The sequence below is a fragment of the Trichechus manatus genome, unplaced genomic scaffold, assembly GCF_000243295.1.
Source record: "Trichechus manatus latirostris isolate Lorelei unplaced genomic scaffold, TriManLat1.0 scaffold00005, whole genome shotgun sequence".
In the NCBI taxonomy this organism is placed as follows: domain Eukaryota; kingdom Metazoa; phylum Chordata; class Mammalia; order Sirenia; family Trichechidae; genus Trichechus; species Trichechus manatus.
The window spans coordinates 24,929,164-24,954,741 of record NW_004443941.1 but is presented as its reverse complement, the minus strand read 5'-3'; the positions used below and the strand labels follow the sequence as shown (position 1 = coordinate 24,954,741).

The following is a 25,578-nucleotide window of genomic DNA, read 5'->3' as shown; positions in this document are numbered from 1 at the left end:
TGTGTCACAGCACAAGAGAGCTATGTAAGTTTTCAAATCAGGAATTGCTACTAATTCTGTACTTTGTTTTATTTAATTCAACTGACAGTTCTATATAACAAAAAAAGATTTACATAGTAGATCGAATTTTTAAGTTGCAAATATATAAATGGGAATTTTAAAAAGCAGCTCATATTCCATAATTTGGTTTGGCAGATTATCAAATAATTTATATTCATATACATATATATGAATATAAATATAACTCATTTGGACATGTAGACTGGATTTCAAATAAAAAAAAAAAATAAACTCAGAGCCAGTACTTACTCTTTACAACTCTAAAAATCTGTTATTTCATGTTCTCCTAAAAGCAAAAAGATAGGAAAGGCCACAAAAATACAAGAAAGAAAGTTATTGTCAAGGCTAAGGAAAGACGGAGTGCTGTGAAAGCAGGCTCCATTCACTTTGCCCAAGTTGCAAAGACATGAGTGACAACAGCAATATAGGGCTGATATACCAGCCCAGAGATCACTGCAGCGAGGCCTAACTTACTAGTTTACTCCTGAGGAACTCCCTTGTGTTTGTGTTGGGGAGAGAGCATTAACACAGAGTTCACATCTAAAAGTCAACATCACTTAAAGCAGATCTAAATTAAACAAGCCCTGCCACTATCCACAGGTTTGTTTCCTAAAATCTTAGACACAAAAAATCTGTAACACTGACATGTTAGCTGTCAGAGGAGGAGAAGGAAGGGAGACAACTATTACACAAGTCCACAAGTTGCCTTTTAAAGTTAAGATATTTCAATTTTGCAACAAATGTAGAAAATATTTGTGGGGGGAAAAAGGTTTGTTTAAAGTTACATAAAGTTAGGTATTAAATTACCAATGAGTAAGAAACATACATAATCCAGTATCATACATTTACAGTTCACACTTAAGTTACCCTTGGCATAAGTGGGTCCATGATAAGGATCTGAAATGCTTCTAGATCCCATTGAAATTTTTCTACATGTTTAGAGAGCTAAAGGGACATTGGTCTACTGCTGTCAAAATTCAAGAGGAAGTAACTGTAAGTGTGTGTTTGGTTTCAACCTAAACTTTCTATCAAACAGCTCTTTACATTTTTTAAAACTATTACTCATTTCCAGAAGGAGCAAAGGCAAACTGCCTTTTTTACATTAAAATCCAAAATAAAGTCTTTACAAAAGATCTAAGTGAAACTTTTATTTTTCAATTTATTTAAAAGTCTCAAGACCACAAAATTGCTATTGCCAACTATAGACTTCATAGTTATTCCACGTCCATGATACATATAATACTCCCTTCTCTTAAAGATGAATATGACATCAGTTTTCTATTCTAAAAAAGCAGTAAACTTGAAACAAGTATACTATAGTCTCTTACTACCATGTTTAGTCCTTAAATCTTATTTGCCTATGTATAGTATTTTCATAAAAAAGAAAAGAACAAATCCAGTTGAAGAAAGAATGTTTAATAAATGGTGTTGAGACAAATAGCTATTTGTTTGGAATAAAAATAAAATTAGATCCTTACACCTTGCACCATATAGAAAAATACATATATTACTGATGGATCCAAGAGTAAAAAATAAAAATGCAAATACCCAAAATTCTACATACAACTTTAGGGGGTTCAGACTCCCTAAAGACCATCCATGAATCCCAGATTATTTTCTAGAAGAGGAACTGTTAATCATAACTTCTATTAAAATCTCAATGTCAAGTATCAGGCGTATTTTCAAGATTAAGTCACATGCAACAAATAAAGAGGAACACATTAACTCGTTGCTGTAACATTATAAATTTATAATCTCCAAACTGGAACTAGAAACAGATAGAGGCATGTCAATACAAATGGACAATGACTTAAAAAAAACAAAAAACACCAATTTAAATAAGTTTGAGTGAATACTGTACACGTGTATCCATGTCTGTTAGCCTTTCAGAAATATAAAATCAGATAAATCTCTGTAGTACTTAAAATTCAATATGTGCAATGTTATTCTCAAACCTGATTAAAATAATAAATACAAGCTATGTTTAATATGAGTAACTGCAACATACTTAAACATATAATAGGAATTCTATAATATTAAAACGCAATACTTTCACCTGCATTAATCTCATACACAATGGAAAAATACTTGTGGATAATTAGCATTAAGAATGCAAATGTATTTTCACTGTGAAAGAAAAATTATAGCAATAAGGTTAGAAATCATATATTTGCATAATCTACAATGAAGCTGTAGATAGTCTACATTATGATATTCTATTTTAAAATGAAAACAATTCAATATTTAAGTTTACAACAAATTTACTTGAGGCAAAATATGTTTATTACAGAACAGGATCTTAAATCAAAGTAAGCAAGGCAACATTAGATCAACCACTTTAGATTTTTTAAATGAAGTGTAAGCTTTAAAACTGTAATAAAGGTGAACATAAATTCTAACATGCTCATCTCTTCTTATAAATGGGATGACGTAGAAAAGCAAAGCTTCAGTGTGTATGGATTGGAACCATCTGTAAAAATTTAAAAAAGTTTATGTTAGTTCACCTTCATCAAACTTTCAGACCACCTTGAATTAGCAGAATAAATTATTTTACCTTTTTATTAATATTAGAAGCAAGAATATAAAGAAGAAAAATTGTCTAAGGTAAGGAGATATTTTTGTTCATATCTACTAGAAGGTAAGCTCCACGAAGGCAGAGACTTTGCTCATTGCTACATTCCTACTGTCCTGAACATTACCTGGCATATAGAAGGCACTCAACATTTAGTGAATGAACCGATCATTACAAATAAATCATACATACAAATCAGCAAAGTTCACTGTGCAGAAAATACTGCCAAAGGTAACTCCTTTCTAAAGTCAATTCAAATACAGCTTGGGAGTGGGACAAGACCGGAATGTACATGAAGACATCCACAAGCCCAAAAGGTCCCAGAAGATCTAGTATTCAATCTCAGATCATCAACAGGACATAAAGGGTCTGAAATACCAAAAGAATTGGGGTGTAATTCACAAAAATACTTCCATTTTATAAAATTTTCTTTAATTTTTTAGAGCAGGCAGAGATAACTCTTTATCGACCGATTATACAAGAAAATCAAAGCAAAGAAACAATTCTGGTATCTTAATGCACCAGAATTTTACTATTGAAAGTTATAGCTCCTTAAGGTTAAAAAAAATAAAAAAATAAATTCCCATAAAGGAAAACAAGTATTTGCAACAAGTTATTTGCAAGACACTGCAGAGGATAAAAAGATAAATAATTGTCCCCATCTCCAAGAAATTTACAATCCATACACTATCTGGAATGTATGTGGCAAATACGCATATAATTTTAATGTCTTAAAATTTTCCTATGAGTCAGAATCAACTTTTCATCCCCCTGGTGGTGCAGTGGTTAAGAGCTTGGCTGCTAACCAAAAGGTCGGCAGTTTGAATCCACCAGTTGCTCCTTGGAAACCCTGTGGGGCAGTTCTATTAGGAAACCCTGGTGGCGTAGTGGGTAAAAGCTCAGCTGCTAACCAAAAGATTAGCAGTTCAAATCCACCAGGCACTCCTTGGAAACCCTATAGGGCAGTTCTACTCTGTGCTATAGGGTCGCTATGATCGGAATCGACTCGACTGCCACGGGTTTTGATTTGGGTTTTTTTTAATCAAAAATTAAGCCTGATTCACTACTCAAAACGTAGTTTGGAGACCAAAAGTAAGATAAGATAAACTATTCCTATTACTTCAATAATTATCAACATTAGACGGTCTTGCTTCATCTACCCATCCTCCACACACAGTCTTTGGGGGGTTGGAATATTTAAAGCAAATCCTAGGTATGTTATTGTACCCATAATTCCCTCAGTGTGCATTTTTCTTCTTCTTATTTCTTAACCACCATTCCTCCATCACACCCAGTAAAATCAGTAATAATTTTCCTCTATTATTTTATAAAAAAAAAAATACAGTATTAACACCCTTTTGATCCAGGATCAAAGTATATCACACAGCACAAAGTTTCAAAAGTTAAATACTTGAGTATTCTTCACCTCGTAAAAAAGAGGTCATTTCAGAGCTGGAGAAAAATGTAGAACAAAATTCTAACTCACAAAAAAAGACCAGACTTACTGGCCTGACTGAGACTGGAGAAACCCCAAGAGTATGGCCCCTGGACACCCTTTTAGCTCAGTAATGAAGTCACTCCTGAGGTTCACCCTTCAGCCAAAGTTTAGACAGGCCATAAAACAAAACAAGACTAAAGGGGCACACCAGCCCAGGGGCAAGGAGGGGACAGGAAAGCTGGTAATTGGGAACCCAAGGTTAAGAAGGGGAGAGTGCTAACATGTCGTGGGGTTGGTAACCAATGTCACAAAACAATACGTGTACTAATTGTTTAATGAGAAGCTAATCTGTTCTGTAAACCTTCATCTAAAGTACAATAATAATAATAAAAAGAAAACAAAAAAAAGGGGGTCATTTGCCATTGAACTTTAGGAGCACAGGATGAAGAGAATCAACAAAAGGTGACAATTTCATCTGATACAAATTAAAACAATGGGTTATCATTTTTCATCTATTATTGGCAAAAACTGAAAGTCTGAAAACATTCAATGACCGTAATAGGGTTGGGCAATGGGCATTGTTATATACCACACCCAGGAATGTAAACAGATACGACCTTTCTAAAGAGTAATCTAGTCACATCTTTCAAAATATAAACTTTTATGCCCTCCACTAAGGAGCTCTGATGGCACAATGGTTAAGCACTCAGCTGCTAACCTGAAGGTTGGTGGCTCAAACCCACTCAGCAGATCAGTGGGAGAAAGACCTGGTGATCTGCTCCCACAAAGATTACAGCCTAGAAAACCCTATGGGGCACTTCTACTTTGTCATATGGGATCACTAAGAGTCCAAAACAACTTGAGGGCACCTAACAATAACAACATGCCCTCCACTGCTAGGAAACTGCCCTACAAACACACTTTTAAAATTACAACTATAAGGACATATTGGAAACAACCAAAGTGTTCATCAGTGAGAAACTGGTAAATAAACTGTACCACTACTATGAATAAATATTCTGTAAATTCTTTTTAAAAAGTAGCTTTGCATATGCTGATACAGAAATGGCTCCAAGATGTATTTAGTTAAAACAACAAAGTTAACAAAGCATAGTACCATATGTTATGAAAGAACCACTCTGTAAATTTAAAACACGTAGATACAATCGATCCTTATTACTCACGGATTCGATACTTGTGAATTTGCCTACTTGCTAAAATTTATTTGTAATTCCAAAATCAATACTGCAAGGGCAAACAGAAATTACAAGAAAGAAGGAAAAGAAAAAGAGGCTTAATTCTCTTGAAAAAAGGGAAAAGGCCCTCCTCCTTTCTTACAGCATTTACTTTAGAATGCTTGTAATTCTAAGTTTCTTTCTCTGCCTCTTAGAAATGTATGTAAATCTTTTTAAAGGCTAAATAAGGTTCTTGTCAATTTTACAACCTAGGAATGTTTCCTCAAGGACTTGGAAGCCATGTCTTTGAAATGTACTCAAGAAAGAGAGCACCCCTATTTCCCAGTGTCCCGAGAGGCCAGAAGCCTAACTCCAGCTAGCACGTGGCTCCAGTTTGCAAACCTATCTCCTCTTCATAAAAATAAGGAAAATTTATTCATTTATGTTTGTCTTTGGATAAAGGCCGTTAGCAAACACAGGTGGCTATTCTAATTATCAGGTGAATTTAGGATAAATAATAAATGGCACTGTCAAGTCGTCCTGAGGATTAGTTATCATTTCTCTTGAGAACACGTATAAAATAGGTTATATCCGCTTGACTACGTAAAAGGATAAAATCTGTCTTTAGTCTCTTTAGTGGACTGCCTGTGATGTAAATTACATTCTGGCTTAATGCTTATCCAATAATAAAACTTTTTTTTTCTGTTCTACTTTTGTGCAGAGTGTATCTGGGTTGGCAGTAGATTTTGTTTTTAATTATGTTTTCTCAATAACGTGCAGGGGCACAAAAAATTTGAGCTGCCCAAAGTGCACGCTCCTAGCTGAGGTTGCACAAGGGGACACTCTGCCTTCTTGCTTCAGTAAACAAGTGTCCTTTTCATCATTTACTTAACGCCACATTTTTTATCTTCTGCACTTTTTGTTGGTAGTTTCATTGTTTAAAATGGCCCTCAAGTCAAACACAGAAGGACAAATACTGCATGATCGTACTTATGCAAAATATCTAGAACAGGCAAGTGCATAAAGACAGAAGTTTATTACTGGCTATCAGGGCCTGGAGGAAGGAAAAAACGGAGTTGTTGCTTAAGGGGTAGTGAATTTCTGTTTAGGGTGATGAAAAACTTTGGGAATTTGATACTAGTGATGCTTGCACAACATGGTAGATGTAATTAATGTTACTGAATTGTACACTTAAAAATGGTTAAAACGGCAAATGTTCTCCTACATATATTTTACCACAAAAAAAAAAAAAAAAAAAAAAAAGGCCCTCAAGCATAGTGCTGAGTTGCTGTCTACTGTTCCTAATCACAAGAAGGCTGTGATGTGCCTTCCAGAGAAAATACGTGTGTTAGATAAGCTTCTCATTCAGGCATGGGTTACAGTCTGCTGACTGTGAGATCAATGTTAATGAATCCACATTATATATTAAATATGGCATCTTTAAACAGAAATACACAAAAAACAAGGTTCTGTATTGATCAGTTGATGAAAATATTGCGACCAGAGGCTTACAGGAACCTAACCCTGTATTTCCCTAGAGCAATGGTTCAGTATTCACTAAATCAATGTTCAAGGCAACTTAATAACTACTGCAAATAATGAGACTCAACTATATACACACAATGGGGAGGAAAGAGAAAAGAGGAGACAAAAAAAAGGCTGGAGGTGTGAAAAGCTTTAACTTTTCATTTTGTACCTTACTGTGTTACTGTTTGAGTTTTCTCAACATATGCAGGTACTGCTTTCTTCTAAAATGGCCAATAGGGACTGTGGGAGCCAGCCTCCAAAATGACTCCAATAAACTCACACTGTACCAAGGTTGGTCTGTGTGACCAGTAGAATACAGAATAAATGATAGTATGTCACTTCTGTAGCAACCATCAAGAGGATGGCGCAGGACCGGGCAGTGTTTTGTTCTGTTGTACACACGGTCGCTATGAATCGGAAATGACTTGACGGCACCTAACAACAACAACATGTCACTTCTAACACTCGGTTATAAAAGACTTGGTAGCTTCCGTGTTGGTCTCTTGTTCTCATCTCTCTTGGATCATCCACTCAGCGGGAAGCCAGCTACCATGAAAAGAACCATGTCACAAGGAACTGAGGCCTGCCAAAACCACGAGTGATCTTGGAAATGAATTCTCCAGGCCCAGTAGAGGTTTGAGATGACTGCAGACCCAGACAACAGCTTGACTGCAACCTCAAGAGAAATCCTGAACCAGAACAATCCCCCAGCTAAACTGCATCCAGATTACTAACCCTCAGAAACAGTGAGATAATAATGTTTGCTTTTTTAAACTGCTAACTTGTGTGGTAATTTGTTGCACAGCAATAGGTAACTAAAACACAGATAATCTGGGCTGTGAGATTATATGTCTTTTTTTCCTTTTTTATACTTCCCTACATTAAAAAAGGAGCCCTGGTGGTGCAGTGGTTAAGAGCTTGGCTGCTAACCAAAAGGTTGGCAGTTTGAATCTACCAACCACTCTTTGGAAACTCTATGGGGCAGTTCTACTGTGTCCTATAGGGTCGCTATGAGTCAGAATCAACTCGATAGCAATGGGTTTGGTTCTTTTTTTGGTTTTATATTGAAAAAAAAATCCTCATAAATGTTATTTTAAAATTTCCAATGTTTCTGAAGGTTAATTTCCATTAAATAATTTTGACACAAATAAACCATCTTACTTACTTGGAACTCTTATTTGGTAGTGATTAAGTGCTGTAAGGGCTTCCACCGCATCAGTTTTGCACTCCCATTCTAATAGCCCAGAAAGTGTTTTGGCAGAAGCTACAACAAAACAAAACAAAGAAATGCATGCCCAGTTGTTTTTTGCTTGCCATCAACTAACCAGAAACTTACAAGGAGGGAATGTCCACTTACGTTTTGCATCAAACACTTTATATTTGATGAATGTAAGAACTTCATGGTCATTACACAACTGTCAAAGAAATGTAAAAATTCATGAAAAAACATGACCAAAATAATAATAACAACATTTCTACTTTTTTTAGGAAATAAACTTTATTGCAGAATTTAAGTTTTGAGTTTGGCATGAATGAGTTAAATCAAATGCATTTTTAGATTAATATCAAGTTGTATGTGAAAATCAATTAAAAATAGTGAAATTCTATAAACTAAATTATTTAGTGCTGAACAATAAAAGCACAGATTTGTAACTGAAATGTATATTCTCAGAGCTGACTAGGATTTATCTAGTACATAAGAAAGGGAGTGGAGTTTCAGAAAACCAGTTCTTTTCTAAAGCATTATTTACAATTAGTTATTTTTTAGTTACATAAATTTTTCTTATAGGTAAATTTAAGAACACGGTAAAAGAATTTTCTAAATACAGGAATAAGGGTATCTCGTTCTAATTCCAAATCTCAAAAGGACTGAGCCAAAAGACCAAGGAAGAATGAAGGCCAAAACAGTACAATGGTCAAATAATGAACTATACAGTACCAAGTAAATAAAAGAATACTAATAATATCAAAAGCAGAAAACAAAAAGAGCAAGAAGACTTTAAAATAAAGCTAAAATACATTTTAAAACAGGAAACAGCAACATTCTACACACATTTGTATTTCAGTAGTTAATGCCTACCTTTGTGAAGGTCTCTTCTGTGACACACAATGGAACATTATAATAATGCAGCACGCAAGAGGGTGGCTGGATTATGTTCTTAGATGCTTGGCCGGCACTTGTAAAGCGATTATTTTTGCTCATTGCAAAATCTTTGTAGCTACTTGTACCATCCTCCAACTCAAATATCTGACTTGGAACAACTGAATGTTGTTTAGATACACTAAAGATTGGAAAAGAAAAGCATACAGATCATACTTTCTGTTCGATAAAAAGCAACAAATAGTCTCAAAATGCTAACATATTTTACTGACATCAATCTTTAAAAAAAAAAAAAAAAGAGGGACTGGGGACTTACAAAGCTATTTAAACTGAGTATTTAGTTTGAATTATAATCAATCATTTTTACAGTTTAGACATCAATTAAAAGGAAAATCTATTATTATCATATTAGAAAACTTTAACATAATAATTATTCCATTTTAACATGCTGTTTTATAATCATAAAACTAAAAACTAGGTATAGGTAAACAAATTCTGAACTACATGACCCTAGTATTTTGTCTAAAATAACAATACTACAGCTGTTAGTTTGATATGCTCTCAGTTATACTAAAATAATCTGAAGTCAAATTCAATGTCTCTAACAGGAAGGACAGAGATCTAAAAAATTATAAAATATTTTTAAAACTTATCATTTAAGATAAATAATTACCAAACATTAAGTCTTTTCCCAAATAATTTGACATTATTAAGGTGTGTGACAGCTCTTTCTACAGCATACTCATCACCCATCTCTACCAGTGCTGTACCCGGAATGGTCTTCATAAATTTTACCTGTAAACACAAAAATCCAAAAAAGGTGAGCATTTATAATTTCCTTTTACAATAACGGAATTTTTTAAAAAGTAGTATGATTTAAGCAGTTAAAGTGAAATACAGAGCATCTGGAAATCTTCACTTTATTCTGCTGTGTTAAAAGACATCCTTAACTCTTACTAAAATTCAGTATGTTAAAAAGGAAGACTAATTTTGACTATTGTACAGCACACTGAAGAAATGCACACACTTCGCCCAGGCTCCATTACTTACTGATTGTGCAATTTGGGGTAATTTACTTAACTTCTCTGAGCCACAGACTGTCCCCGTAAAATGGAAGTGATAAATACTTGGCAGGACATCAATACTTACTCATTTGACAAATACTTCTTAAGTGTCTAATATGTTTTAATAAGCACTGTGCTAGGTACTAGGGATTTAATGATTAACATAATAGACAAGGTCTTTTTGAAGCTTATATTCTAGTAGGCAGGTCAGAAATCAAAAAGCAGCCAATAAATAACAATTACAGACTATGCAGAGTGCTGTTAAGGCAATAAATACAATGCTATGTAAGAAATAACAGGAAATGGCATGGCCAGGGAAGGCCTATGCAAGGTAGAGGCAGTTTAAAAAGTAGGGAACACTTCACGTTTTCATGACATCTTGAGCAGAAGCCATACTCAATCTCTCATATTATTCCAATTTTAGTATATAACGCTACAAGGGTTAGAGGGGATAAAATACGGCAATCACTCGAAATAGTGCCTAGCCCTATCAACAGTAGCTATTAAGTACAATATATGTGACACCTTGAACATACTTCCTTCTTATCTGTCATTCTCAAAGGAATACTGAGAGTATATATATACAACAAATGTAACACAGCATTTCTTCCATCACTGCAACTATCAATTTTCATGGACTATCTCTGCACTTTAATACTACTCCTGTACTTGAACAAAACTCAATCCTACCAGGATTTTTCAGCTTTATTTGAAATCACTTGTCTTTTTTGTAGGTAAAATTCCTCTACCTTAATTTAACCCAATAACAACCAACAAACCTACTAGTGACTAAACATATGTATTAAATACGTAGTTCTTTTACTGGTAAATCACAAAAGAAAAAAATAAGGAAAAATTAACTATACAGATCTTTAAAGGATTTTAATAGCTTGAGTTTAATGTTACCATAATGCATTATTTTAAAATGTTTAAAAATAACTTGTGAGGAGATGTAGAGTAACAGAGACTAGAACTGGTCAAATAACACACAGAAAAGTTGTATTAGAAAAAAGTGATTTAGGTTTCTAAACATATGAGACAATTAATTTATAACACAAAAGATAGAGACCTACTAAAGATATTGATTGAACTACCTAATTCTGGTTGTCTATAAATGTGAAAAGCACAAGTAAAAAAGTAACACTATGTAAAGATGATTAAAATATACATTAAAGCCCATTTAGTTATCAAGCATGCATTTCCTAGATCTTAACTAAACACCCGGGTATAAGATAAATGTCTGTAGCAGAAAAATCTGAACCACTTTTTCCAGTGTCGCCCATCTGTCCCGTGTATTCTTGGCCAGTTATGTAAGCAGTTATAAGTTATATGTTATCTCCCAGACCAAATGTGGAGCTTTCTTTTTTGTTTTGTTTTTTTAATGTGGTCAAATAATTACGGTAAGAAAATTCTTGTCTCAGAGATTTCCCAAGTTGCTTTCTCAGATCAAGAAAGCTTTAGAATTAACAAAGAATACCAATTTTTCAAGCCATGCTCACCCTCTCACACACTTAACAATTCACATGCATGCACTTTTTTTTTACTGTTGAGAAGAACACTAAAATCGATTAACACAACAGTGGGGGAAAAACATTACTCTAGCTTTCAAACTCAAACTAGCAAGTGTACCAAACAACTAGTAATTTATGACTATCACTCATTTCTCCAGTTTAATGTTCCGTGATCCTTTCAAAAAGATTTTAGCATTGACTAAGTTCTAACACTATTCTAAGTATTTGTGAGACATGAGGAATAAAACATCACAGATTTTGGGGAATCAGAGAACTACCTAGCAAAAATAAAGTTACAATCTTTAAAGACCTTCAAAATATGTAAATTTTAAATGTTCTGCTACTTTTTGAGTGCAAACCTCTGGCCAAAAAGTTTGGACATTCTATCAAAGTGGCTCAGTTTCAAATACTGATTGAGCTAAAAAAAAGCACATTGTTCCTCAGAAAATACTAGAACCCTAGTGTTTAAGAAATAAATGTATAAAATCCTAGAACTCTCCTAAAATTCACGACTTGTGGATAAGCTCTGAACCATGTTTATGTATACCTAGCTCCGTGAAAGTAAATACTCCTTCAAATCCCCTACTTCAACATTTTAAATGCTAGCGTATCATCAAAGCGATCATAAATATAGGCTCTATGCCTCTAATATTAAAGTTGATTAAACTACTGTTTGGGGCTTCTTTTTATATTAGTTATTAAGAATATATGTTTAGTACCAACAAACTATACTTATCACTTACCAATAAAAAATAATTTCTGGTGTTCCCACACAGTAGAGTTACAAAAAGAAGACATTTAGATATTTGCAGTCTTTTCAGAATGTCCTATTAGATGTCCTAGCAAAAGAAACTAATATATAAAATGAGACTTACCTTTTCAATATTTCCATATAAGCAGAATAGGTTGAAGACTCTTGAACAATTCATTTTTAGTTGATGTAATCCACTAACCATTACAACTGAACCAGAGGGATTTCCTCCATGCATGTAAGAGGAAGAAGCCTGTGGTAATGGATATGCAACAAGCTCAGGTGTATCTCGAGAGCCCATTCTGTAACGACTTGGTAAAGGCAATAATGGACCATGGGATCCTATAAAAATGATTTAAAACAAAAACAAAGTATAATTCCATTTGTAAATACTCCAACAGATACACTTCCCCACAAACACAAAAAAAAACTCTTAGTTTTAGCTAGTTTGATGTATGTCCAAGGAAAACTTAAACGTGAATATTTAAATATAACCTGTGGGAAATTAATAAAATCTATACTTATTTGGGAGCCCTGGTGGCACAGCTGTTAAGAGTTCAGGCTGCTAACCAAAAGGTCAGCAGTTAGAATCCACCAGCCCCTCCTTAGAAACCCTATAGGGCAGTTCTACTCTGTCCTATAGGGTCGCTATGAGTCAGAACCGACTCGACAGCAACAGGCTATACTTATTTGTACCAGGTCCAATAAACATTGACCTAAATATATCAACCTACAAATTCATATACTACATATTAGTTTACCTAACAAAACAAAGCATATGAGATTAGATAGAGGGGTAAAAAAATCTACGTTAAACTTTCTGCCTCCATATATAAATTATACCTCAAATAAAAACAACAAAACAAAAAAGAGCAAAAAACCTCTGCCAGTGTAGTAGTCTTTTGGAGAAGTAATGTAATAAAAATAGTGAAATCTAGGAAACTACCTCTGTATCTCTATATAGATAAACAAACAGAACACTTTTAGTTCCACTGAAAAGTTGTCTCCTTGAACATATTTTACTGTAATGAACTTTCAGGTTAGCATTTAATCTCCTAATTCTAATTGAGGAAACTAAAACCCTAGGCTTAGTTAACACCTCCCCTACCCAAACTATCTTATTATTCAGCAATCTCCATTTTTCGAACGTCAAGAACCCAGAAGAAAATAATGCCTCTGAGTAGCTGAAACTCTTGTCACAGAAACACAGACACACACACACATACAAATCTAAGTCTCTTACATGAGAAACCTCATTAAGAGTCAATTTTGTTAACTTCAGTTATTTATCTGGTTGCTTATCCACAAAAGATCAGAAGTAACAAGAAAAATAAAGCCAGAGTATGGAATGGAAAGGAGTAAGGGAGTTTGGAGAAACTGTGATACCAAAAGGAGGCACAGGGCACATTTACAGCAGCAAGACAAGAGGCATAAGAACTCAGAAACAACTATGATGGAGACATGTAGTTTAGAAACATAAACCTTACACATCTTAGGTGACCCTGAGTTAGTGATTACAGAAACATAGTCCGGGGTACACGCAAAGGTCTTCCAAATGTGCAAGAAACCAATCCAAAAACTCAAGTCCTTTCCTCATTTCTCAAGAGGAAAATAATGCGTGTCACTGACTTCCATTTTTTTGTAGGACTAAGAAATATCTGTTATCTACTAAGTGAATTACCAATGACTATTAAAGTTGGGTATTCAACTAAGATCAGCATGCTATTATACAGCTTATGGTAGATGCCAGTCAGTACTCTGATTACAGCTGCCATTCACAACAACACAGCAACACTACCACTGAGCACACGCAACACTGTTTGAATTCCTGCAGTTTTAGGGAGGGATACTTTATCAATGCATCAGCTTCAGCACTGCCTTAAATTGGCCATGGTTTTCAACTGCTCTTCTTGTTGATACCTCGTAGCTTATCAAGACAATCAACACAGTTCATGGAAAGTTACTTGCTAGTAACTATGCATATGCTGGCCTCTAATTGACACCATTATATATGCACAAAAGTTCAAATATCAATCATTCTTATTCTTATTGCAAAAGAATGTATATGTATTATATTGCCCCCTCCAAACACCACCACTACCATTTGCTTATACAGTAATGATACTTTATGATTGTTACTGAATTTTCTTCTTCATGGAAAATGGAAAAATGTGAGGTAGGTGGACAATGGAACTTTCACTTTGCTTAAGCTGGCCAAGGTCCAAAACCTTTTGAGAACCACTACTCTAGGTAACAACCAAATTCAGTCCAAGAGAATAACTGATGTTTGCAATTACGTTACCTACAGTACTTAAAAAGGAGCCCTGGTGGCACTCCATAAAGATTACAGCCAAGAAAATTCTGAGGGGAAAAAAAAAACTCTATGACACAGCTCGACTCTGTCACATTGGGCCACTATGAGTCGAAAATCAACTCGACAGTACCCAACAACAACAGTGGTGGTTCAGCGGTGGAATTCTCACCTTCCATGAACAGACCAGGTTCATTTACCAGCCAATGCACCTCAAGTGCAGCCACCACCTATCTGGTCAGTGGAGGCTTGGGTGTTGCTATGATGCTGATGAGGTTTCAGTAGGGCTTCCAGGCTAAGACTGACTTGGAAGAAAGGCCTGGCAATCTACTTCTGAAAATCGGTCAGTGTAAACTCTATTGATCACAATGGTCCAGTCCCGTTGGGCATGGGGTCACCATGAGTAGGAGGCTGACCTGACAGCAACTAACAACATATTATTTAAATTGTTATCTATACTGTTTGAGAAGACAGGAAAGAATTTTAAAAGCTTTCTTTACTAAACAGTTAATGCAAACAGTTTTGACGCTTAAAAGATTAATTCTTCAGGTATTTAAAAAATTCAATTAATGTGGGAAAATGCTACATACATAAGATGATGTTATTATATTCTAGAAGTGTTTCTCATCTTTGAACTTTGAAATCTTTGGTCCGGGAACCATAACCAAAGATGCTAACGATGAACATATAAACTTTTCTTAGGCTCACAGCAAATAAATCTGTATATTCATTTTTGCCATTGTTCAAGTATGAGCACTGCTACCAGTTCATTTCATTAAGGTTGGGCTTCCCCAAATTAAAAGACTTAAAAGAATTCCAATGATAAGCATAGATTTATACTACTAAAATAAACCACTGAATAAATTTACTCTGATGGAATCTATAGGTCCTGAACCATAATTAACTTTTTGTATTCCCTCTGTCTCGCATACCATCACACAGCAACAGCCACCAGTGATGGGACCCCAAAATGTAAATAAACCTGTTTTGTTGAAGTGCTGATCTGAAGGGATACAGCTGTGACTTGCAAAATTTGTAAAAACAAAATCATTAGCACCTCCTCTCCTTTGCTTTTTTCTCCCATTTCCTCATCTTACTTCTCTGCCTCTTTTTATTCTCTCTTCTTCTACACCCAATTCTGTTTACATACCTGGGAAAGTAGAGCAAATTATCCTCAGAAGTTTTTATGTAGGTAGTCCAGAAAAGGACACCCTTACATAACCCCACCACAACCATTCCTCCTTATCAGGAGTCCAGCACCTGAATGATTCCTACTTAACAACTGTCACCCCAAAGAATGTTGCACCTTTCTTTAAGTAAGCTTACATTTTAAAATTTGCACACATGCGCAAACATTAAGGCATGAAATTTTCAAAGATTTTTACAACAGTTTTTTTTAATATAAAGTTCTTCTAGAGCATACAACATATTTCTGTTTATACAATTTCCAGTAAAATGTATTTTATAAAGGAAGGCAAACCTGAAAACCTATACTGAGAAAATAACCTGTCTCAACACTACCACAGAAGGGTTCTTTGTCCTCAATTTATTCTTTCCCAGATTTTTCTAGACCCCTGTGGCAAAACATTTAACCAGTTTTTAGCCTTCAGCTGACTGTCATGACATATTTAACTCCACAACCAGACTATGAACTTGTGACTAGCAACTGTTTTGTCACCCTCCATTATGCAAAGCACAACGGGCTCACAATAAGTGGTTTTTTACTGCAGGATCAGGAGAACTACCCACACGACCGTATCTAATATGTACTGTTTCAGGAACGACTAAGTGAAATGACCAAGGAACACATTCACTAAACAATCATAATAAGATTTTCATTCTATACCACACTGACTGTTTTACCATTAACAGAGATTGTTTCAATCTCTTCTGCCATATAGGCTACCATAGAAACTTAAACAAATATATACATAAATCACAGGTAACAAATTCTTAGAGTTCAAAGAAAGACACTAGAGAATAAGCTAAAACTCACAGCTAAGAATGGTCCTTAAAGTAAACACGTAGGTAATTTTAAAACATTTTAGATAACAGGCAACACTAGGCGTTTTTTAAGTCCCAAGAGTACAATACAGCAATTTCTATTTCCTGCCACTTCTAATAGTATTATACTTCAAATTTAAACCACAGAAAGGTGGGACCATTAACTACCACTAAAACACATAAAACCACAGAATTTATAAGCAGCTAAAAGGTTTATCAATAGCAATTCTCAACATCTCCTTACAAGGATTACTAACTTTTCCCTGGAGAAGATTATTATTCTGGGCTTCATAACCTTAACTTATCAACATATCTTAACAGCAAATCTAAAAGCTGAGTGTTTTTAAAGAGGGATCTGAAGTAAATACAAACAAATTTAACCAAAACCAAAATACCAACTGTAAAACTGAGATAAGGATCTATTCAGAAACATGCTTCCTTTTTGACAAATAATCCCGTTCTTTCTGCCTTTATTACTCAAAATTCCTCACTGCCCAAAATTGTTGAAATGGAAGTAAATACTTACTAAGCCATAATACTTCTTTTTTGGTTCTCTAGTAGGCCAGAGTCATTACAAATCAAAACCAAAACATACCAAAACAGAAAAGCAAAAAGGTTTTCAATTCCCAACCAACAGCTCTCATTTATCTCAAGGATCATTTGATATGTCAATATCTCAAGAAAATAAAGAATTCTGGACAACTCCTTGGAAGTATATTATAAGCGGACTGACCCCATATAAACCAAGTCAGATGGACAGAAAAAATAAAGGCAAGTAATGTGCAATTCTTCATCAGAAATGCAAAAACTGTAATAGTTCATCTATACTACCTTCCTTCTGCCTTGGCAAACTTACCATAGCCATCATGTCTAAACGAAGAAGGGTGTTCTCCCAAAATGGCTTGTCTCTGGCGACCCTTTCCTCTATCTGACACAAAAGTAGAAACATGGTTTTAACAATTTTAACCCAAGCACTTAACAGTTCTCACATGGGGAACACCCCTTCAAAACATCCATTACAATTCATAAAAGAAATATGATTCCTGGTTAACTTTAAACATCCATTCATATCCAATTTAAATACAAACAACAGAAGTTTAGAAAAATAATTCTATCTAACAAATTCCACTTAACTTGAAAATATCTTTTTGGCAAATGCTAAAATACAAACACGCTTTCAAATTTTAAGGGAAGAATGGATAGTTTTCAAAAAGTGAATGTACACAATGCTAGAGTTTGACACTGTACAGAAGTTTTTACCAATACATGTCTTTAAAACAAGCTTTAAGTGCAGTACTTTTGAAAGACAGTACCTGAATCATACTATTAGCTTCAACAGCAACACATTTTCAAAGTGGGCTTCTTTCAAGAAGTTTCAGCATAAGCCAACAACAACCTGTATTACATGGTTTCACAATCAGTAAACACAGAGTATTTTATATGTATATACACATATTTACAAACACCTACTGACTTGAGAGCTGAAAATTTGTACATCACTGGCCCGTACTGTATCATGGATTGGCCATTGTCTATAGGCCTTAACACCAGGCAGGATTGTGAGCACCCCCAAAGTTTAAATATGCCAAGATAAAGCCAAGCAAGGGGGCTACATTATTGGATGAGAGTACTACAATACTTCTAAAGGATATCTTTATTCTAGTTATATTTTCAGGCGGGGGGGGAGGCCAATTTTCCCAAATCTAATTTGAGACATCAATTAAAAAATTACTTGCAGGTTTCTAAAATGGCACTGCCAATGTTGGTTAGTAAATTTTCAAAATCATCGTAAAATACTTTTAGAAAGTTTGCTGATGGAATCACAATTGCCCACTAAGGCTTTTTTTACATATCTTAAGGCTCTGGTCATTCTAATTGTTGAAAATTCTCGAAGAGAAAGACTTTGCATATACCCTTAGTCATAAACAAATGAGGTTTATGGAGATTAGAATTACTTTAATTTTCACTTCAGTTTAATTATCTATCCCAAGTTATCATAGCATTGAAAGGGACCTAGGAGGTCATCTAATTCAACTTCTATTTGGTACATAGATTCTCTTTATTTCATCCCTATCAATTCGGACCATCTAGTCTCTGCTTAACCGACATCAGTGACAAGGAATTCACTATCTTCCCTTACGTTTTCCAATAGTCCTAAATCATGCAAAAATTAATTTTTATATTGTATAAAAATTGATCCTTTGTCCATACTCTACCCACTATTGGGGCCTCACAGACTTAATCGTTCTCCAAATGCTTGAAAAGTTACTATATCCCACCATCCCCGCCTCCACTCTTCCAAGGTCATTTCTTCTCCCAACTAAATATTCACAATTCCTTCTTTCCATTACATGGCATCCAGCATATCTCACCCTTTAAATCTCACTCCTCTTCAATAAATCCAGTCTGCTAATCCAGTCTGTTATATTCCTCTGCTTAAGTATGCCACCAAACACTAAATACAATTCTTTATCTGATCTAGAAATAAACCAAAACCACTGTAATGTCTTCATGGCTCAGTTTTATTGTTACAGTTAACAGTGTGCTAAAAAGGAAAAAAAGCACTGGATTGGGAATCAGAAGATTCCAATTTAACCACTATTTGCTGTATAATCATGGGCAGTCACAATCTTCATTCATAAAATGAAGGAGTTAAGAGTAGGTGACCTCCAAGGTCTCTTTCGGTCAAATATTCTCATTATAAGGTCATATAAAACTGAAGAAGTGATGCGAGAGTCAAACTGAATATACCAGTTTCTAAATAGTGGTTCATAACCTTTCAGTTTCTAAAACCTGATGGAAACTGTGGAGCTTCTCCCCAGGAAGATGCACATATATACAAGTTTTGCTTAACATATCTGAAGGGGTTCCCTGAAGACCAGGTTAAGGATTCTTTGCACTAAAATGCAATTAGGCCTGTAAAGGACTTTTTTTTAATGACGCTGTTTTTAAAACAGCTTTTTTTGGGCGGAGAGGGGCAAGGGCAGAAAAAGTTACGAGAGTCTTTATTTGGGGGTAGCAGCTAAGTTTCAATTGTCTTCTATCAACTTGAGAGCAAACTGAGATTACCACAGAAACAAAAATGTAAACTTCCATAGTCTCGCCAGACACAAATATCTATCTGCAAGGAAACAGAAAACAAGATTTTTTTTTCCTTGGAAGCAAAACAACTAAATTTGTTTTACTTCCTTTAATTATATTTCACTATTTAAGTATCTACCTTACACATTTCTAAACTCATTTTTCTTGTATGAAAAAATAATCTAAACTGGCTTTGTGCAAACTCCAAACCTCTTTAAAGATTAGAAATAAAAATAAAAAGCATATCCAATAAATGTTTTTAGGAGCCCTAGTAGCACATCAGTTAAGCGCTTGGCTGCTAACTGAAAGGCTGGTGGTTTGAACCTACCCAGTAGCCAGGTAAGACCTGGCGATCTGCTCCTGTAAAGACTGCAAACCAGAAAACCCAGAAACATGTGGTTGCTATGGGTCAAAATGGACTCAATGGCACCTAACAACAACAATTAATGTTTTAAGAGACATTCTGAGAAATGTAACCAAAATTCACTATTTCAAATGAGTGTGAACAGGAAAAAAAAAAAAAAAATTCATTGAATGTAAACTGACAGAAGTGTGAGGTTTCTCATCAACCACCTGTCCTGCTGTTTGAGTACTAAGGCTTTATTCTCCAATAATTGCATTCCACTGCACCAAGTGTGGCCAAGCAGATTTCCATGAATAGTGAAAATGTGGGGTCCAGCCAAATCTGCATTACAAAACATACCCGTTTGCAACCCCAAGCATAAGGCAAGATGATTCCTTGGGAATCAGAGTTAAAGGGGCCCAATCATCCAAAAGTCCTAAATATTTGAACATGCAGATAAAGGTAATTGCATTATCTTTTTTGTTGTTGTTGTTTTGCTATAGTACATGTACTGTAGAGTCCCTAATACCCAAGGTATTTGGGGTGCCATAAAAAAATTTTCTAGTTTATTGAGTTTTACAGACATTCTCATCTTGGTGACTTTTTCCAACACATGATTCAAATACTGATATTGTAGTTGAGATGTAGCCAATACTGCAGCCCCCTTGTTTTTACAAGATCCACATTTTGATTTGTAAATTCCAGAACTGCTACACAGTTAGCTGAACAATTTCATCAGTCAAAGCTATTCTCATGAAATCTAGCATTTATAGGTTATAAGTGAAAATGCATCTCAAATGAAATGCTCTTATTTTCAGATGTATCAAGCTGAAATATACTCTACCTTGAACAGACATGGTACTTTAACCTACATTTGAAATGTCAAAATTTCTAGTTACACAAATTAACATTAGTGATAACCTTGATTTTTACAAAAAGTGACAACTTATAAACAGCCACTTTACAAAAATCAAACCACACAGAAAAATGCCTTTTACATATAATGCACCTTTCCATTATGTTAGAATTTCTGTTCAATGTTCACAATTGAGAAAGAAACAAGAAAATAAACTTAAGGGCAGCAAAGTATGCACCTTTCTAGTTGTTTTATCTTTAATATACCTGTGTGGATTGGTTGAGCATTATTAACTCCCAAGGCTTATAGATAAACTGGCCCTGGTTATTCACCAATTAACAATTTGAATGTAAGCTGCAAACAATTACAGCAATGGGCATGAAGATTTACAACATTGTAAAGAAAGTCTGGTTTTCGTTAGTGAAAAGTCTTAAATTCTACAACTGAAACCTTAAGGGAAATCAGACCAATATACACATACAACTTGAGTAAATGGGCACAGTCTATCATGGTGCTCATCCCATGCAACTCTGAAGTACTGTTAAGTGTCCTCCTTTGAAAACGTGGGGTGGTGGTGCATGCAGTATGCAGTCAAGGTGAATTGCAAGTTTGAGTTTTCAGAGGGCTTTTTGCTGATGCCGATGTGCGTGATGAGGTGTAGAGTCAGCCTGCCGGAGTCCTCTATCCTTCTTAATGCCTCGTCCAGCTTGGGGGAAAAGTCCTTTCCAGAGAGAAGCAGTGTGCAAGTCTGAAGTTTGTAAGGATTATTCTGAATCAGTTTCCTCTCCTCCAAAGAGAGAGAGCTGCTTGGAGAAATGCAAGTCCTTGAACTGCGGGCGTGCCTGTATGTGTGGGCTCCTTGTTGAACTAAATATAAATAGCTCAGTACATACCAGTAGGGGGCACTAATGTTCAAGGTTATTTTCCAGCATTACATCGTCTTTTGCAAAAAAAGCATTTCATCAACAAGGATTTCATTTGAATTAACTAGTTCATAGCAGGAAAAAGGAATCTAGCTGCATGTTAAAATTTTTCAACAGATGTTAAGTACATTCTAAAATGAATAAAATACCTACCTCGTCTTCCCAAATATGGTTTAGTGTAGTCCCAACTGTCATTGTCATTCCTAATAACATTTAGACGCGTTGGCTGTTGAGATCAAAAAGAAAGTAAGTTCGAATTATATATCCAAAGTACAAATATTTCTTTGGTGAAATGTTAAATAAAAATATTTACCCTTGCATATTCAATTTTTAGTGTGCAACATCCAGCATATATATCTGCTCCATTGAGTGCTGCTTTAGCTTTCTGGGCACAAAGGACTGATTCAAACATACGCTCTATTAAGGAAATTTGGTTTAAGGTGTCCAATATTTAATCATTACCCACTCTCTAAGGAAAAGACTGAAAATAATCAGAAGTAACTCACTTCTGGGAATGTCTTACTAAATACAATTTATAGCTGAATTTTAGGAGAAATTAATTTTAAGATCAAGGGTTTCAAATAAAACATCATATAACCAAATTAAAAAAAAAAGAATAGAGTGTGGTCCCATTCTCCAAGGGCAACTTGCTACTCTGAAACAGGAAATACTACTCAAAGTAGGAAGAACATTACAAAGAATCAAAAATAATATAGCATTTTTACATATATTTCTAAAAAGGTAGGGTTTTATGATCATTTAACTATCTCCATTTTATTAGTTTTTAAAAATTACAACAGACCATGATTGTAATATGTATACATGTATACGTACATATATCAAACCACAAAAATATATGAAGTAAAAAAACCACAACAAAAATTTGTCAGAAGCAAGCACTAGTAAGAGTCTGATGTATATCTCTACCTTTTTCTATGCGTACACACATAGGTTAGTTTTTCTTTTTATTTAAAAATGGTATTGTACTATATATACTCTTAAACAACTTTCTCTTTTTACTCAACATACAGCAAATTTAACATCCAGGAGTAATTTTCACATAAACCATAATAATAATAATAATAATAATACCTCAGTAAGAAAGGTTAGAAAGGTTCTACTGGCTTTAAAGTGTTGGAACTTCAAACTACCTATTTTAAGGGAAGATTCAGAAAAGTTCATTTGGGGTAAGTTTCAAAAAGGTATAAGCGTACGCATTTTGAATAGTGTTATTAATTATTTTCCCCCATTATAAAGGCAAAGTACACTGCAAGATAAAGCAATGGACTGTTTTACGGTAGCAGTTTCATTTTTAAAACCTAAGCCAACCTGGACATAACAAACACCTCGCTGGTTTACTGAGTTTGAAGGCTTAGGATCACAGTCTCATGGGACAACTCAGTCCACTAGCATAACATAGTTCATAAAGTTTGTGTTCTACATCCTGGTTTGGTAAGTAGCATCTGGGGTCCTAAAAGCTTGACAGCAGCCATCTAAGATACAACTATTGGTCTCTCTTCACCTGAAGCAAAAGAGAAAGAAGGAAACCAAAGACTCAAAGAACAAACTACAGGACTAAAAGCCCAGATGAACCATGGCCCCATCTATCCTGAGACCAGAAGAACTAGATGGTGCCAGGCTACCACTACTGAACATTCTGACCAGGGACACAATAGATGGTACCAGATAGAATGGGAGAAAAATGGGGAACAAAACTCAAATTGTTAAAAAAAAATTTAACAGACTTACTGGACCAGTAATGACTAGAAGAACCCCCAAGACTGTCACCCTGAGATACCCTTTAAACTTGGAACTGAAACAACTTACAGAGGTCACCTTTCAGCTAAATAACAGATTGGCTCATAAAATAAACAATATCACCAGTGAGTACTGAGCTCTTTTAAAAAACCATTTATATGAGACTAAATGGTCAAGATTTACCCTAAAGCAAAGATGAGAAGGTAATGGGGGGAGGGGAGCAGGGAAGCTAGATTAATGGAATCAGAGCAACCTGAATGGAAATAATGAGAATGTTGGCACATTGTGCAAAATGTAACCAATGCCACTAAACAATCTGCACAGAAATTGTTAAACGGGAACCTAATTTGCCTTCTAATCTTTCACCAAAAACACAGTAAAATATTATTTAAAAAAAAAAAAAAACTAAGTCAAGTAGATTTTTGTGATGGGAAAAAGGAAACATCACTTCTCTAGAAATGCTTATGCAGGTAGAAATCATTTTCACGTAAATCAGACACCATTTATCCATATCAATAAAATATTTACAAATAAAGGATATTCAACCATTGCTTGTATACCATTTCTCTTGAAAATAACAATACGCTGCACTTTTCCAACAGGGTTGCATACAGTATATAAAACATCCTATGGAAAAAAAAAACAAGATTTCTTCACAATTTACATTTAGAAAAACATTAAAGCTATACTCTAATGTTTATTTTGTTTTACCTAAAAACCAACACTTGTCAAGATATCATTTCTATTATTAATTAAACATCCAGGAGTAATTTTTACATAAACCATGACCATTTAAAAAGTTCAATAAGAAAGGTTAAAAACTTTTAACTAACTTTCAAACTGTTACACTTTAATTAACCTAAAGTTATTTCCTTCCCTACATAATACAACCATATTAAAGAAGTTCCAATGAAACGTGAGGAACATTGTTACCTATTTTATCTCCTAAATTAATCCTCAATTCTTATTTTCTTAACAGGTGCCTAAACTAATCTCTGACAATAGACAATCAATAAACTAAAAATTAATTAATAATCATTAATTTATGTTTATTTTTTTCCAAACGAGACTGACATGTCTAATATTATAATCTCTTGAATTACAGCAATAAATATTTATTAAGGGGTAGTATTCAACTCTGGTATTCATTTTTCAAGGGACAATGGCTATAGAAAAAAGATCCACAGTATATTAATCATACAATGATAGCTGTCACCAAAGATGATGCTTGAGTCATCTAAATGGAATCTAAACACTCACTTAGAAACAATTATTCGACTTTCATGAAACTGCTTGATCATCTACAATTACACATCTGCACTGTTAGGCACTAATAGTTAGGGATACAACAATAAAAAATTCAGAGTAACTGTAGTAGATTCGTTATTAGCTGCTGTTAGGCTAGCCCTGGACTCATGGTGACTCCATGCACAACAGAACAAAGCGCTACTAGGTCCTGCGCCATTCCCATAATAGGCTGTGGATTGGACCTTTATGCTCCATAGGGTTTTCACTGGTTGATTTTTAGAAGCAGATTGCCAGGCCTTTCTTCCTAGTCTTAGTCTGGAAGCTGCTGAAACCCATTCAGCATCACTGCAACACACAAGTATTCATTCTTCCCAGAACAGCAAATATTGTAAATATATTAATACTGTAACATAGGTCAATAAATAGTGCAAAAAAAGTGAACAGATTTATAATGCCCAATTAAATCTCAGGGTATCTTATGCTTTGCTTTAAGCCTATGATGCCCCAATATCAAATAACTATGCCAGAAATCATATAATTGATTGTGATATTCTATTCATTACAAAATCAAGTGTCTTTTTCACCAGCTTATTATGAAACAGCATGTGATGATGAAGACTTAACTGTTTCAGGACACAAATCCTTTTTAAAAATTCTACTAATACCACTTTTTAAAAGGATGAAGAATCGGGGAATTTTAAGTAAACCAAAGTCAGGTTTTTAACAAGCTATCTCAAAATAGTTTGCATGATATGTGGCTCTTACTGTACTGTGGGACTCTGTCATCACCTAGTAGATGCTCTTACTACATGTGCTGGCATCTGAGTAAGAGATTTCTTGGACCACTTCCAACAA

The 25,578-nt window shown here is 34.7% G+C and overlaps 1 protein-coding gene across 1 annotated transcript in view; it reads right to left on the bottom strand.

The window, feature by feature from the left end:
* Positions 1–263: 263 nt before the first annotated feature.
* Positions 264–25,578, bottom strand: part of HNRNPLL (heterogeneous nuclear ribonucleoprotein L like) — a 45,876-nt gene continuing 20,561 nt past the window's right edge. The window contains exons 4-13 of the mRNA XM_023735835.1: positions 24,017–24,102; positions 22,031–22,127; positions 21,871–21,943; positions 17,371–17,442; positions 12,324–12,541; positions 9,547–9,668; positions 8,853–9,054; positions 8,130–8,187; positions 7,938–8,036; positions 264–2,530 (exon numbers count right to left, since the gene is read on the bottom strand). Coding sequence (XP_023591603.1) covers positions 2,475–2,530; positions 7,938–8,036; positions 8,130–8,187; positions 8,853–9,054; positions 9,547–9,668; positions 12,324–12,541; positions 17,371–17,442; positions 21,871–21,943; positions 22,031–22,127; positions 24,017–24,102 — 1,083 coding nt within the window. The 3' untranslated portion in view covers positions 264–2,474. The remainder of the gene's footprint in view (positions 2,531–7,937; positions 8,037–8,129; positions 8,188–8,852; positions 9,055–9,546; positions 9,669–12,323; positions 12,542–17,370; positions 17,443–21,870; positions 21,944–22,030; positions 22,128–24,016; positions 24,103–25,578) is intronic.